Source organism: Epinephelus fuscoguttatus, linkage group LG16, assembly GCF_011397635.1.
Source record: "Epinephelus fuscoguttatus linkage group LG16, E.fuscoguttatus.final_Chr_v1".
NCBI lineage: Eukaryota > Metazoa > Chordata > Actinopteri > Perciformes > Serranidae > Epinephelus > Epinephelus fuscoguttatus.
In genome coordinates, this window is record NC_064767.1 from 7159610 (window position 1) to 7174635 (window position 15026).

At 46.3% G+C, this 15026-nt stretch overlaps 1 protein-coding gene across 1 annotated transcript; it reads right to left on the reverse strand.

The window, feature by feature from the left end:
- Positions 1–2219: 2219 nt before the first annotated feature.
- Positions 2220–14488, reverse strand: tnfaip3 (tumor necrosis factor, alpha-induced protein 3). The gene is made up of 9 exons (XM_049600499.1): positions 14212–14488; positions 12253–12679; positions 8261–8451; positions 7916–8057; positions 7324–7494; positions 7034–7214; positions 5736–6733; positions 5328–5533; positions 2220–5199 (listed from the first exon to the last, which is right to left on the reverse strand). Exons 2-9 carry the CDS (start codon positions 12557–12559, stop codon positions 4912–4914), a joined length of 2484 nt encoding a protein of 827 aa, XP_049456456.1. The 5' UTR covers positions 12560–12679; positions 14212–14488; the 3' UTR covers positions 2220–4911.
- Positions 14489–15026: the final 538 nt, after the last annotated feature.

The following is a 15026-nucleotide window of genomic DNA, read 5'->3' on the forward strand; positions in this document are numbered from 1 at the left end:
TCGGCTGGTTGCTTAATCACCAAATCCCCCTAAATCTTACACGCTGTACCATTATCGACAAACACAGGGCAACATTATTATTAAAGCTGAGGTCTTGTTTTCACACTCGACTCAGACGTCATCATCAGATTTGCTAACGACACAGCTGTGGTGTGGCTGATCACAGATAACAATGAAAAGGACCTGACCTGCTGGTGGCAGGAAGACAACCGACTTCTGAACATCAGCACAGCTACAGAAATGAGTGGACTCTCCTCGGTGGAGAGGATGAACCCTTGGTGTCCCTGAGGTTCTGATCTGTGACAAATACACTGATTGATTGAATGATTGATTGTAGAGCATCCCTGTGTCACATCTAGACTCAAGACCTTTATTATTTGAGTTTATATTGTGCTCACGTGGTGCGTATTCAAACATAAAGCTGTGTTTAATCAAATTACAACAAACTAACTAATGCACGGAAACTTTAGGGCCATGTAGTGCAGCTCCAGCATTCAGTAGGAGCACTGGATGGTACACACAATGCACACGGTTGTAGCTGTGGGGTCAGTTGGGGCCCTGTTATCACAATATTGGAGGTTTAATTTTACATTTTACTTTATCTTATGTATGTAAAGGATGTGAACACCCATGTCTAGTCCTTAATTTCAAATGTCACTGTATATTATAGCAGACTTTTCCTACTTCTTCTACTACTAAGAGGTCAGCAACTTTGAAACAAGTGCTATGAATGTTAAAATAAACTTGTTCTTTATACTACAAACCTCACTAAAGTTTATATCTTTTCAGCCTAAATTACTGATTCCAAGCAAATTGATAGAGGAAAAGAAATTACTGATGCTTTTGTTTCATACTCTATTCAACCCATGCAAGATTTGGGGGGTACGCAGGAAAAAACATCCTTCGCAGTACTTAGAGCATGTGTATTTGTCTACCCCAATTACAACGTGAAAAAACAGATTACTTTTATGTTGATGAAACTAAGGACATTCCCACTGTAAATTGATGCAGAAAAGGCACAAAATGATGTATTATAAATCACTAGAATGCAGGAAATTATGTGTTTGATGTTCAAAAATTCTTGGCAGAGGACCCCAAACACCCTATTTCATGTGTCCCCCATGCTGACACCTTGTTTTAACCATAGATCTATAGGCGATTCATCAGTTCAGTACGTGTGTTGTTGTACTGTGTGTTGCTGTGAACTACATTACTGTCATATGACCACAGATCTTTGGCAATAAAAATAGGTGACTTAGGGTGTCATGTAACTGACATATTTACCTCACACAATTATTTTTGTAGACTCTGCACAGAAAGGTTCACTGCGACACACCAGTGAAGCGCTCACATGTCAAGTGAAGCGACTCATGTCTGCAAAAGAGCAGTTATACAAGGGAGCGTTTGCATGCCGGGGTATTTCCAGGAAACCACATCGGCCTACCAATCTGACTGTGGTAGAAGCTGTAGGTTGACAAGAAGACCCACGCATCACCCTCGTGGCCCCACACTTGTTAAATGTCACCTCTGCCCTGCCATATATAATTATTACCAATTCCCCACCTGTCACTGCCATGTATCTCCCCTCGCTCCAAACTCCCCCCTCCCACTGAATCATCCACTCCTCCTGAGTGAACTGTGCTTTTTTAAGTCAGGGTGGGGGTTCCCGTTTATTTCTTAAAAGCATGACGCCCTGACATAAGGCCTGGAAAGAACTGAATAGTGATGACAAAAAAAAAAAAAGCACCTAAGAAAAACCTCAGCATCTGAACTTTTTTTGTATGGAAATGTGTAAAAATGAGAAAAGAAATAAGAACAACGGAGGCGGAGAGGAGAAGCAGAGAAAAAGAGCTAACCCAGTTAAGCACTGGAAAATGGTGCAGCACTGCCACATCTCAACCAGGCCTCGGTGATCGGTTTATCTGATGACTTTTGCAGCACCCACTGTACTTCCTACACTGGAGATGGATTCGGTGCCGTTAGCGAGCAACTGCTTTTCAGCAGAAACGGCGTTGGGCAACACACAGCATAGCAGAGAGATGCTGTAATAAGAGTGCAATGCTGAAATCTCAAAGAGCACACACAAGCATAAAGTGTGTGTGCACGGTTGTGTCGCATATTCTGTGATAGTTCACACCCACATTTTCCTCTCCACACACACACACACACACACACACACACAATACACACAATAGAGACAAGAACCACATTAGACAGAGTTCAGATTTCTTAATAAAAATAATTCATTTCATAGGACGACATATAAATAATTATTGAATCACACAATACAGATATCTTGATATGAATAAATACTTAACAAATAAAACCAGGCTTTTTTTCATACAATACCCTATTGTCGAAAGGTCACACAAAGAAACTTCCACACAGTTTGCATGTTTTGTTACACCTTCTGCTCTCGCACGGATGCTCTCCCTACTGTTGGAATGTCCCTAAGCGAGTCGGAGTACCATTCCTAAATGCCTCAGCAGCTTAGACAAGTCATGTGCAACTTATGTGATCTCCTCCCAGTCAAACTCAGTCAGAGCCCCGAAACCTTGTCAAGGGGTCCCGATGAGCTGACCACTAATTGGCCTTTAATTGATTAAGGTTTGTCTAGAGGTGATTAAAGCACACAGAGATCTACGTACAGGCCGTCAACACGTGGGCTGGCCCGACAGCTTTAGATACAGTTGAATGAAAAGGCAGACCGAGAGCCTGTTTGTCTATGCGTCTCTAACCAGAGCCACAGATGGACATCTGCCTACAGCAGTTCTTCAGCAGAAGTATGAGGGGAATAACTGTTCCAGTTAATATCACATTTGAGTTCCTTTGATAAAATGTTTTACGACTGAGGTTATCTCTGTAGATGAACATTTCTCCGTATTTGGATAAAATAAACACTCGTGTCTGTTTGGGGATTTTCACCATGAGAGAGCTCAATAAGCTCTAGTCTGTGGTTACACAAAATTGGAGATGTCTATCTGTGGCGCTCTGGTTAGTTTAGAGTGGTACAGGCTGGCCATTTTTAAGGAGGTAACAACAACTGTTTGGCGATTGATGGCACATGTATTTTTTTTTCTTTTTTGGCAGAACAAAACCAAATATATCAAAATACATTAAAAAATCCCCAAAACAAATAAAAACAAAACAGGAATGTCAGTTTTGCGTATTCCAGACGCACACATGCGTGCGTTTTTATGTGTGTTTGTGTGTGTGTGCACATGTGTGTGTGTGTTGGAGATGAGGCATCGGGTTGGAAGGTCCTACAATATGGACCAAGATCCATATTCACAAAAGCATTTTATAGGTGGGAGCACTGATCCAGGATCACTGATCAGGCTCCTCTGGTCCATAAAATTTCAATCACTACTTAAAGGCAAAACTTATCGAGGATCAGCCCCAATACTGTGCTGTTGTAGCAGCAGCACAAAACACATTCAGATAAACAAGATTAGCCAAAGCAGGCAATGGGATTGCTCTCTGAAGGTTTGAAATTGTCGCCTTGGCACATCCAGTGGGGTGGAGCAGAGAGGAATGCATTTCTCTATGGGTTTATTTACCTACATACCACCTCAGGCTGGGGTGGGGCGCATACAATCTCACAGAGCTGTGTTTGCATGTGCATGTGTGTGCAAATGTGTGTATGTGGCGGTAAGGTGGATAATCATCCTGACTTCGCCCTTCATTATGTTCTCAGTTCACTTTATAGTCGGCAATCCCCTGCTGACAGGACTGGAGCTACTACGTCTGTGTGCGCATGTGTTGGTATCTGTCTATGCATTTCTAGGTGCTTAAGTGGTCAGTAAACAGGAAAACAACGTCCAAGGCAACAGATCTGTTTTGGAGGAGAAAGGGGGGGGGAGTAAGAGGAAGGACAGGAGGAATAGAAAGAGAATGAGTCCTGTCTCTGCTGTGTTCTCTGCCTTCTGTCCGCTGACACCGCCAGCATGTTGGCTACAATGGAGAGGCTTGTATTTCTGTACATGTAGCACCAAAACTAGCAGGGGCCTGCCCTGTCTGTCTTAGACACATGGTCTGTTCTCACTTTCCATATCAAGAAATTCACATTTGTAACTTTTTAAAACAGATGAGCGACAATACCAAAGTTAATTTGCCTCAGAATATAAACTAGCACTTCTACTGACTGACTAATGGAAGTAAATTAATCCTTTATCATTGTACAATATTGATTGCAAGAGCCTTTCTTGGCAAATCTTTGTCTATTTTGGGAGGACATACGTGAGTGTTTTTGGAGAACTAAGCTAAACAACGCATACCGCTGAATTTAGTTGGCTTTGGCCCAGTTTGGCTCACTTCTGCTTACTACTTCCACTGATTCGTTGCTGGGCTTTCCCAGCTACTGCATCCCTCATTCTACAGAGCAAATGCTAGACAGACAGGCAGACAGATACACAGATGGGTTAAGACAGACAGACAGACTGGGGGGTATAAGTCCTTGGCTGTGGTCTAGAAAGCAATGTCAGATGCTTCTCGTTATGTCAACATACAATCATTTTGTCCGGCACGATTCACTACGTACCTCTAAATACATATTGTACACAAGAGTTAAGTCAGTTGCTCTGACATGTAGCCAAACCTCTCACCGTGTTAAGTGCACAGGGCACGTCAGATGATAATAATTGCACAAAGAGGTATTCTGGAGGCCATGTCTACTGCGAACACACACACACTCAACCCCCCCCCCACGTACACACACTCTCTCTTCACATTCTACATGGGGGGTTTGATTTTCAGGCCATAAGGTTACTAGTTAGTCACTAGCTAGTTAGTTAGTTGGTTAGTTAGTATCAGAGATGCATTGACTGGCATGGGGCGCCCACAGCAGGGCAGCGGCTCTAGCGTGCTAGCGATGTGTCATCACTGTCGTTGCGTGCGTGGGTGTGAATGTGGTCAGCCGCGGTAAATCTGTTTGAAGTGGTCACACTCGTTGCAGTAGCCCTGTTTCTCTTGGTTGGCGTAGTGGTCACAGCCCTGCGTCCTGCACCGCTGCTTGGACTTTTCCTTGGGCGCCTGCGCCCGCCTGCCCGCCTCTCTGCCCTGGCCACGCGTGTGGCACTCTGGGCAGAGGTCTGTGCAACCCGGGGACACATTACTGCAGCCACTCCGCCGGCACTGAGTCTGAGTCTGGGTCTGGGTCTGGGATTGCTGCGAAGATCTGGGTTTGGCTGCTCGGTCACGCTATTTGTACAGAGACAGAGGAGAACGGTCAGTTGGTAACTCAAAGGCTACTGGAAGGTCAAGACACAAACAACAGATGACAAAAGGCGAAGAACAGCAGGAGTTAAGAAGGTACGACAGACACCTACCATGACCAGAGGAGGGGAGTGTGGTGTGCGAGGTGCCACTTGTTTGAGCCGTGTGCTTTGCTCTTTGACGTAGCACTTGTCGCAGTAGCCCTCCAGCATCGCCTTGCCAACTGCACCACACCCAGGCCCACGACACCGTGAGGCGTTCTGGAAGCCTGCCTCCACACCATGCCGGCTCTGGACCGGGGCGGGGGGAGGGGTCAGGTCTGGAACAGATAGTAGCCAACATGAGCAGGGTTCAATATGATTTGACATTTGAGTAAAGAAAACTAGAAATCCAATTAAAAATTACACAATAATTCCTACAATGCAAAAAAATTGACAAAGACTTATTCAAAAATAACTTTAAGGCCTTTCTGAGACATTTTGTGTGTAATGATGGAAGTTTAGTTTAGTCTGCGGACTTACGGTGGTTGGTCCGATAGTCTACGTAGCAAATAGTGCAGAAACCCAACTTCTCCGGCGTCCCGAAGAACTGGCAGCCAGATCTTTTACAAGGCCGCGCCAGAGGGGCTTGCCAGGCTGAGGTGTGCCCTGGGGTTAGCGTGAGGCACGGCCGCTCAGCGTCCCTGGCCTGGGTCCAAGCTGAAGACGAGGCCTCAGTCCTGGGGTTGTTCTGCTGTGGCTCTCCCCTCTCTGGAGCCTGCTGTCTCTGCATGCAGGGTGGACACAGGCCATTGAATATCCTGAACGCCTCCTGTCTGCACATGCTGCAGCGCTCTGTCTCTGTCTCGCAGCCCCCCCACTGGGTCCAGCCCGAGCCCTGGGCCGGGTGGGGAACTGTAGGCCCCCCGTTGGGGCCTGGGAGTCCTGGAGCGGCTGTTCCAACTCCAGGAGGTCCATGGTTCTGCCTGGAGTTGAAGCAGCGCTCACAAAGTCCATCATGCTCCACGCTGAGGGTGAAGAGGCAGCCGCGTGTCTTGCACTTCATGGCGTGTGTTTCACTGTACAGGCTGAGGCTGGGAGCGGTGGGTGGGGCTGAGCGGGGGCTGGATATCACCACCCCTCTCCCAGACGAGGAGGATGGGGGGCTGCTGCTTCGGGTTGCTCTGGAGCTCACTTCAGTCTCTGAACCCCCAATGACTCCTACCCCACCTTGCACCCCTCCTCCCTTGGTCTGCACCACCCCTTCTATCCTCGTTCCACTACCGGTAGTAGCCTGCCGCTTCTCAAAGCATTCATGGCAATGAGGCTGCGTGTCCACAGAGACATAGAAGGTGCATCGTGGTGTGGCACAGCGGATCTCGATAAGGGAGAGCTGGGAGACGGAGAAGGGCGGTGGGCGCTGAGGCTGGGCGGCCCATGCCTGCTCCTTGTCCTCCTGCCAGCGCTGGTACTCGTGGTTTACAAGCTGCAGGTAGTCCTCCATCAGGTTCATGTCCTCAGGGAGGTTGCCCTCATCAAGCCTTGGAACAGAAACATATAATGCGGTTTCGTAACTAAACGGCACTTTTTGTGAATCTATACTTCATCAGTTAAATTCCAAGTTAATATAGCTGTTGTCATCAGTGTGCCGATTAGGTTTCAAGAAGTTAAACCAGTAGTATTACAATATCTGTCATCATCAATCTAAAAATAAACCTCTTTCTTCTTACGTGCAAAACTGCATTTGACAGTGCTGCCAGGACAACTGGGATATCTCTCTTTTAACTTTTCCTCTTCTATTTTGTCCATTTAGAGTGACAGAGAGTATAATCTGTAAGTACCGTGCAGCATTGATGATCCGTGTGGCGTCGTAGCCCAAGCCTATGACAGGGATCTCTATCAGTAGCAGGTAGTCTTTGAGAAGCCTCTCTTTCTGCTGCTGTTCTTTCTCCATCAGGAAGTGAACCTTCAGCTCCTCGAAGCCCCCTCGTCCTGGGTTGATGAGCGGTACTGCTCGGATCTCTGGGAAATTCAGATCAAGACGTTGGCCAGAAATAAAAACATGAGCAACTTCTCACCAGGACAGTTTGTCGTGTCAGCTTTGTAACACCTTTCTCTTAGTGTTTAATACCTGGACCGCTGTCTTTGATGGTGATGAGGGGTGCAAAGTGCTGGGAGTCGTAGCCGAGCACGATCGGGTATTTGTAGCACTCTGTGGGCAGCCAGTGTAGCGGCAGATAAATCCCACCCACATTCAGAGGAGAGATGGAGGAGCCAGATTTCATACTCCTGACCACCTGGTCTGTTGAAAGAACAGAGACTTAAGGGTTACTACTTTGTCTGAGAAAGAGTTAAATATCTTTTTAGTACATATGTTAGAGGACATACTGTTGGCATCTTCCATTTTACTTATGCAGAGTGTAAATACAGAAACTTTTCATGTAAGTGCACAAGTGTGTAAAATTCATATGTTTTGCTATTTCGCTGAGCGTGTTAGAACGTCATCCATGAAAACTAAAATGTAGTTCCTGCATTTTTACCTCCATACAGTTTATAAAGCACAATATCCACCCTACACATGATGACAGCAAAATGTTGAGGCATGTGGAAGGAGATACCTTCACTTTCTTTATCATTTGAAGGTACATTGAAACAAGAACAGCGAGTCTTTGATGGCTATCAAGGAGCAATAAAGGCACTGTGAGATGATAAAAAGCAAGTACCTGCGATGACGATGATGGGTCTGCGGAGAATGTTGGAGAGGACGAAGATGTGAATGTCCTCCAGGGAGTCAAACTGGAGGCCGTTGCTACTGGAGACCGGAGACGCCATCTTCACAATCTTTTCCCACTCCTCCTCCCAGTTCTGGGACAGCACACACGAAGAGTTAGGACATAAACAAAAAAATATATAGACATATAGTTGTGGAGTGGATACAAGAATGCAATAGACATAAGCAAGGATTGAAATCTTACTGCCTCACTGGCACATAGGTTGTATTGTTTTTGGCTCGGGCTTGTGCCGTAGTGGAAAAGACTTTCAACATAGACCTAATCTAATCTTCATACCATGGTGGTGTATCTGAGTCCGGTCTGGGTGAACTCCTGGGACTGGACCAGCTCTGCCTGGAAGCGAGCTCTAAAGACGCCGGTGTCCGTCTCTTTCAAAACACCATGGAGGGCTTTCCGAAGCACCAGGTCTGTGTCCTGAACGCCCAGCATGTACTGAGAGGCCGCATGGAGCAAACAGTTCCCATCTCCTGTTGGCACACAGAGACAACAACATTAGAACTGCAGGTAGCTGATTTTAAACACTGGATGCACATGCACACGCAAATGCGGAATGTACACAGCATACATAACAGACAATTACAGCGAGCACACACACACACACACAAAAGCGTAACAAAAGTCTGGGGATTTCCGAGCCGACGGGTCAGTTGTCGCACTATCTGGTGTCTAGACTATTATATGAAGCTCACATGTCTGAATGTACGCACACACTACAGACAAAGACCTGAGAAAAACTGCCCTTAAATAATATTTAAATACCTTTTTGTAAATAAAGGATGCAGTTGTAACATAATCTGCCTGGAGAATGTCAAATAATTTGTTGTCATGTTTCATGTCAAAGGAAACTGCCTTCTCTATATTTTACTAACCGTCCGCAGAGATAAAGAGTTTCTCAAACGGAAATTATGTGTGTGTGTGTCACAACATGAGCAACTGAAAACCCTGGAATTTTATTTAGTCTCCAATGGCAGCACTGGGTCTTTTTCACATTGTGAAACAGGAGCCCATGTTTGTCAATGTGTGTAGATCTGAAAAACCCTGTTGCCATACTAAACACAGGAATTTCCCTGCGCTAACTTCTGCCTTTTGTGTGTGTGTGTGTGTGTGTGTGTGTGTGTGTGTGTGTGTGTACGTGTGCACATGCCTGTTCCCCTTCTATGATCCCAACTCACCAATGCTACTCAGCTGGTCCTGGACTTTCCACAGGGTGGGGCTTGGACAGGATGGAATGTTATCTCTTTAACTACTGCTATCAACACCCGATGAAGGCTGTGATTAATGAGTACTGAGATAACATGTACACTCACAGGCACGGACGCATACAAATGTTCTGTAATGTGCATACTCTGTGTACCTTTATGATCTTTCTGTAATGTTTACCTGGCTCACACACACTTTTCTTTGCTGCATCAAAAAGCTCACCTCTGCACAGGACAGGTTTGTTTGAATCACAGCTAATGTAAGGTGAGCCTATAATACAAAAAAAAAAAAAATGCTAAAATGAGTTTAGCCAGTGGGAAGAGTCACGCAATGGGCCAAACTGATATCACATCTCCCAAAACAACATTATCTGTGTTGCAAGATGACTGTAATGTGAGACACGGTTGTTTTCATGCAACCAAAGAAACATCCCACTGTACTTTAAAAAAAAAAAAAAGAAAAACATCCGGCTCGATTTCAGACTAGCTAGCTGTTGTTGCATTTTGGCACTCTTGCATCACTCTCAAAAAAAAAAACATAAAATGCACAGCTCTCTAGTGAGAAAAGGCATCCTCAACAAGCACCATCCTCAAAAGAGATCCGTACACAGGCGCACAAGGATAGGCATAATCAGTTCCTCTTGTGCACAAAAAACATACAGACTTTTGACCCTGAATCGAGCTGCCTGACGACTAAAGATGAAAGACGGCCTGCTTGTCCCATCAGTCTAAATATAGACACTTCCTCTGTGGCAAGCTGGGACACTTCCTGAAAACACACCACTGCAGGATCGGACTTAATCCTCATCTGTTTGCCATCCAGGTGACACCAACCTCAAGTTTGCAAATGTTGTGCTTTCCAATGGGGCTCTGGGTTTGTGTCACACATCATCCACTATCCCACACAAGCTGTCTGGTGAGACTAGTCCAAGAAAACAAGTCCCAGCCAAGACTATTTTTGCTCCTGCTTTGATAAGAACTGGAGATATTACACCGCTGTATGTTTTTATCAAATAATGTGGATGGATCCCACACTGAGAAGAGGAATCTGTACTAGAACAATGTGGCAGTGTGTGTGTGTCCTCTCTGCTCCTACGGTATGTAGAGTCAGTGTATTGTAGCTGAACAAATCCTGCCTGTTGGGGACACATGACAGACATGGGATGCTGTTTGGGAAAAACCCTCGGATGCGTCCTGGACATCCAAGACAGAAGACACACTGAATTTCAATAACGCATTTCTTCACTGGGGTGGAAGAGTTGCATGAAAAGAAAAACGGACATGACCCTGTTATTTTTAATTGCCGGGGAATGGCGGTTTTATGAGGCTGTTTTGCTTTTATGATGGTCAGTCGTATTTCTTCTAGCCTGGGAACAAAGTTGGGTTTTTGGGAAGATTGGATCTTTTGTAAATTCACACGGATGATCTGGGGGAAAGATTTTAGGCTAAATTCTGGTCCCAGACGACATGGCGACTGATCTTATAACAGCGTTACGTCTCTGAGAAGCTTGATTAATACGACCTGCCCTGACTGGACGTTTATTGACGGACTTCTGCTCTCTCACGTACTCGCTCTGTATGTGTGTCTGCCGAGCTCCAGTGACTCAGCAGCAGTCAGTCAGTCCTCTGTGTGTGTGCGTGCGTGTGTGTTGTCCGTCCTCTGCTCAAAGTCACGTCTGGGTCCTTCAGAGTTAGATGCTCCGGCTCTAAATTCTGTCTCATCTTTATGACATCATCTTCACAAGACCGGAATTTCCGTCCAGGTTACTGGCAGGAGAAGTCAGAAGAGCCAGGGGTCTTTCTGAAGAGGAACCATGTGCTGATGAGTTACAGTAACTCCTTTAGTCATTGCTGACTTCACACTCAGCAGGGACCCTCACAAAAAAAGCATGAGGACACAACATCCAGCAAGTTCCTCGTTCATCCAGTAACCGTTCAAAGTAAACTCAAATCAGGAATTTCTCACAGCTAAGTTAATCACCTCCTATGAGAAAATAAGAAACTATTTCCTCTGGAAACTTACATATTTAAGACAAACTTGTAGCCCAGCTTGATTTCCGCTTCCTTCTTCTGTTGTGAATGCCATGGCTGTTGTTTCCCTTCAAAATTTGTTTTTTTCCCCTCGTCTAAAAATAGACAATGACTCTGATGCACACACCAGATGTATTTAAGTTATTGAAACATAGATATGGAGACAGTTGGATCTGGTAACATTTGATTTAACAAGTCCCGCTGAGCTGTGACACAACTGACAGTCAGAGAGGCCTCAGTCAGGCCGGCAGGTGGAGAACTTAAGGTAAAACTATCTGAGATGTTTCAAGATCCACAAACATTCACGCTCCTTACACACACGCCTACACAGAAAATGAGGGGACATACCCCTAAAGGTTGTGAATGAAAACGTGGAAATAGTCAGGTCTGAAACACTGTCGACAGTAAATAACAGTCCTGAGTGTGACGCCAGAGAATTTCCCAGTACAGAGCTAAGATCAGAAGTAATCTGGCCCGGGTCTGAGTGTTTGCCTACCCTGGGATGTTCCCGTGTTACAACATCCACGTAACAGAAAACATGACTTAGCAGCGGGCTGACTGAACTCAAACGCACAGTAAAACCAAGGGGGCTGCTAAATGAGTGTATGTGAAAGCGGAACCTGGGTCCCTCCATTGTTGTCATTTACAGTAACCCTGCTTGTGAGTAATGACATCTCAGAATTTACATATCAAATTGCCCTGACTCATAAAAGCGCACCTCCACCTCACTCATAGAAAATGAAACAAAAGCAAAACACATCCTCCACCCGAGCTGGAGCGGTGAAGGACACTACAGTTCCTGAAATCAAGGAACAAAAGTTTGACATCAGAGCGCTGTGACCAATCTGTTGAGATGTTCCTGTTTGTATTAAATGACACCAGAAGCTCCTGCTCCAACAGCGTGTACTCAAATAATCCAAAAATTTAAACTCCCAGCTTGAGATAAAACATCTCAAAACCTCCCTGAAATGCTCCATGCTTTATAGACCTTCACCCAAAGTCCTCCCAAATTCCTAAACACCAGCGAATCTTTCTTACCATTGGTACGTAACGGCACCATCTTCTTCACCTCCCGACACCAGTTGAGCTTCTTCTCCTGCTCCAATGAGGCCTGCATGGCTCGATCCAGGATGGCGGCCTGCACCACCTCCCTGAAGGCCTGCGGGAAGTTGTTCATGGCGATCATCTCCAGGGTGTACCGGTGCATACCGCGCAGGTGGTGCATCAGGCCGCCGCTGGCCGCCGGCTTCACCACGTCGTTGGGCACTCGCTGACGGATCTTCACCGCCTTCAGCAGGTTGGAGACAAACAGGAATTTGGGGAGGAAGTTCTGACCCTGCGACATGGCGGATGAGTGGCCAGGTGGATGGAAGGAGGGGAGGAAGAGGAGCGAGGAGGAGGAGGAGGAGGAGGAGGAGAGGAGGAGGAGGAGGCACCAACCACCGCTGACCAAACAACGTGGGAACTGGATGGAGAGAAGGGGATGTTATTTCACAGTGGAGCACAGTAGAAAATAACAGACTGGTGGTACTTGGTGGGAAATTTTCAGAGGAGATTCCCCTTCCTTATTAATTGCAACTCAAGGCGCAACTTAATTTACACTTTGTTCGGGGAAACCACCCAACACACAGGATCAACTGTGAAAGCTGTTTGGTGCTTTTTCACTGGAGGTCCTGTTGGGCCAAATCAAATAAAGTACACAGAGAATCCTTTGTATTCCTGTTTGTTCTTTTAACTTTGAGTTTTTTGAGTTTCCCCAAACAGGGTGCCCTAGTGTCCCCAAAGCCTTCCCACAGTACACTGGTGTTTTCCAGACTTGAAGACCACCCAGGGCTTCCCGGGCTGCTGGGAAGGTCACACTGACTGCCTCAAGGCCTCCTCCCTCACCATCACCTTTCTGCTGAGGACAAACCCTTCAGCCTGGAAAAAGTTTTTATTTAAAACAAGCTAGGAATTGTTATGATGCTGGAGTTTCAGTACTGATACTGACAAAGTGTGTCAGTACACAGCTGTACAAGAGTGTTGCCCAACTAAAATACGACCTAGAGTTGGCAAAGTTTCCTGACTTTCAAGGATAAAGAAACAGCTGATGCTAACTTTTAGCACTCAATGCTACATTTAGGTTGTATGTTCAGGGTGTTAACACAGAACCTGAGAGTAGAGTAGCTTCTTAAGTGTGCATCTCAGCTTTAAAAGGCATATTTCACCCAAACTGAAGAGCGTGTCAGCACGTCCCCAGCTCACAGGAAGTAGAAAGTGATGGTCAGCAAGTAGGCCTGGAGTTTTGCTGACTTTTCTCTAACTTCCTCCCGTGAACCGTTTAGTAGCTGCCAGTCGGTGGATCCAGTTTAACAATCCCAGCACCTTAATACTTGGCTCTCCAGTGGCCCCTGTGTGCCTGTGCTGCCCCAAACAGCAGCAGCAGGAGCAGCAGCAGGTGCAACAACAGACTAGGCCATGCTAAAGGGCTAGTCAGTGACATGAAGGGACTAGGAGACAACAGACACCTGGGTGTCAGTGGTGTTGACACGAGTCATTAATCCCTTGGTGGTGTGCTGGCACCGCTGGCAGACTTTAGGCAGACAGACAGCGGCTCGGAGCTGGACGCTGCGGTTTAGGATGGCTGGCTACACACAAACACAATAACAGGAGACTTTGCTGACGTTAGAGGCTTACGTAATTCCAATGACAACTACCTTTGAAACAATGTAGCCCCTCTATCGCGTCTCGCGCGGCGGGTATCGACACAGTGTGGCGGCGCGTCGCTACATTTGGGGCTGTTTCAGTGCTCTGTTATCCGCTCGAGGGTGACGTCTTTGTAAACAATGGCTGTCAAAGCCACTGTCGTGAGCAGGCTTCAAGCTTCCTCCATGTCCCCAGAAACACGACCATACATTACTCAAGGCCCAAACGTGATGTACCCACCAAGTCGCACCCCCTCCGGTGAGGGATGTTGTGCACATGGGGAGACACAGGGAGGGAGGACGGCTGTCTTACCTGTGTAATATGTCGGGGGTAATAACAAAGCCCTCCCGGATGCTCAGGCTAGTCCTCTCTGAGCCACTTCACTCAGCCTCACCGCAGCGGTCCTCGGCGCCATTCAACCTTCTCTTTCCTCCAGTATCAGATCTATTTTGGAGCCAGTGCAGCTTGTGAAGCCTTTCAAAGGAGTACACACGTCCGCTAATGATAGTTGTTTAAAAAAAAAAAAAGGAAAAAGCCCAAGTCAAGGGGATTTCCACACGGGGACTTTCCGTCCACCCATTTTCCTCTCTCTCTCTCTCTCTCTCTCTCTCTCTCTCTCTCTCTCTACTCACACACACACACTCACAGTCACAACCTGTGCAGTTGCAGCCCACCGCCACCAGGGGGGCCTCTATCTATCTGTCTGACTCAATACTGAAAAGCATATCCCACCTACTGTGCACAAAGGAGCGTCACTGAGGGAGACAGACAGGTCGCGTCATTTTCTATTTCATGAGACAGCCTTAGAAATAAATCATTAGCCCGCGAGGAGACTGGCCTCAGCAAATGAGTAAGGAAAGCGAAAGATAAACTCATCACTGGATGATCAGTAGTAGACTGACTGGCTGTCTGAATGCATGCATGTGTGTGTGTGTGTGTGTGTGTGTTTATTTATAGTGCAGGCAGTCTGTGGTTTAACCTGGGAAAATCTGCAATAGTAATCACTGAATTTAAAATCCTTCTCCTAACTTGCAAAGCTCTAAATCAAGGGTGTCAAACATATGGCCAGGGGGCCAGAACCGGCCCACCAAAGGGTCCAATTTGGCCCTCTAGGTGACTTTGCACAC

Excerpts from the sequence above, each read along its gene's own strand:
- tnfaip3 (XM_049600499.1), bottom strand. The coding sequence starts at position 12,559 with ATGTCGCAGGGTCAGAACTTCCTCCCCAAATTCCTGTTTGTCTCCAAC. Across the intron at positions 8,058-8,260 it reads GACTCAGATACACCACCATG|AACTGGGAGGAGGAGTGGGA; the intron begins GTATGAAGATTA and ends GTGCTGTCCCAG. Across the intron at positions 5,534-5,735 it reads AGACTATCGGACCAACCACC|ACCTGACCCCTCCCCCCGCC; the intron begins GTAAGTCCGCAG and ends TATCTGTTCCAG.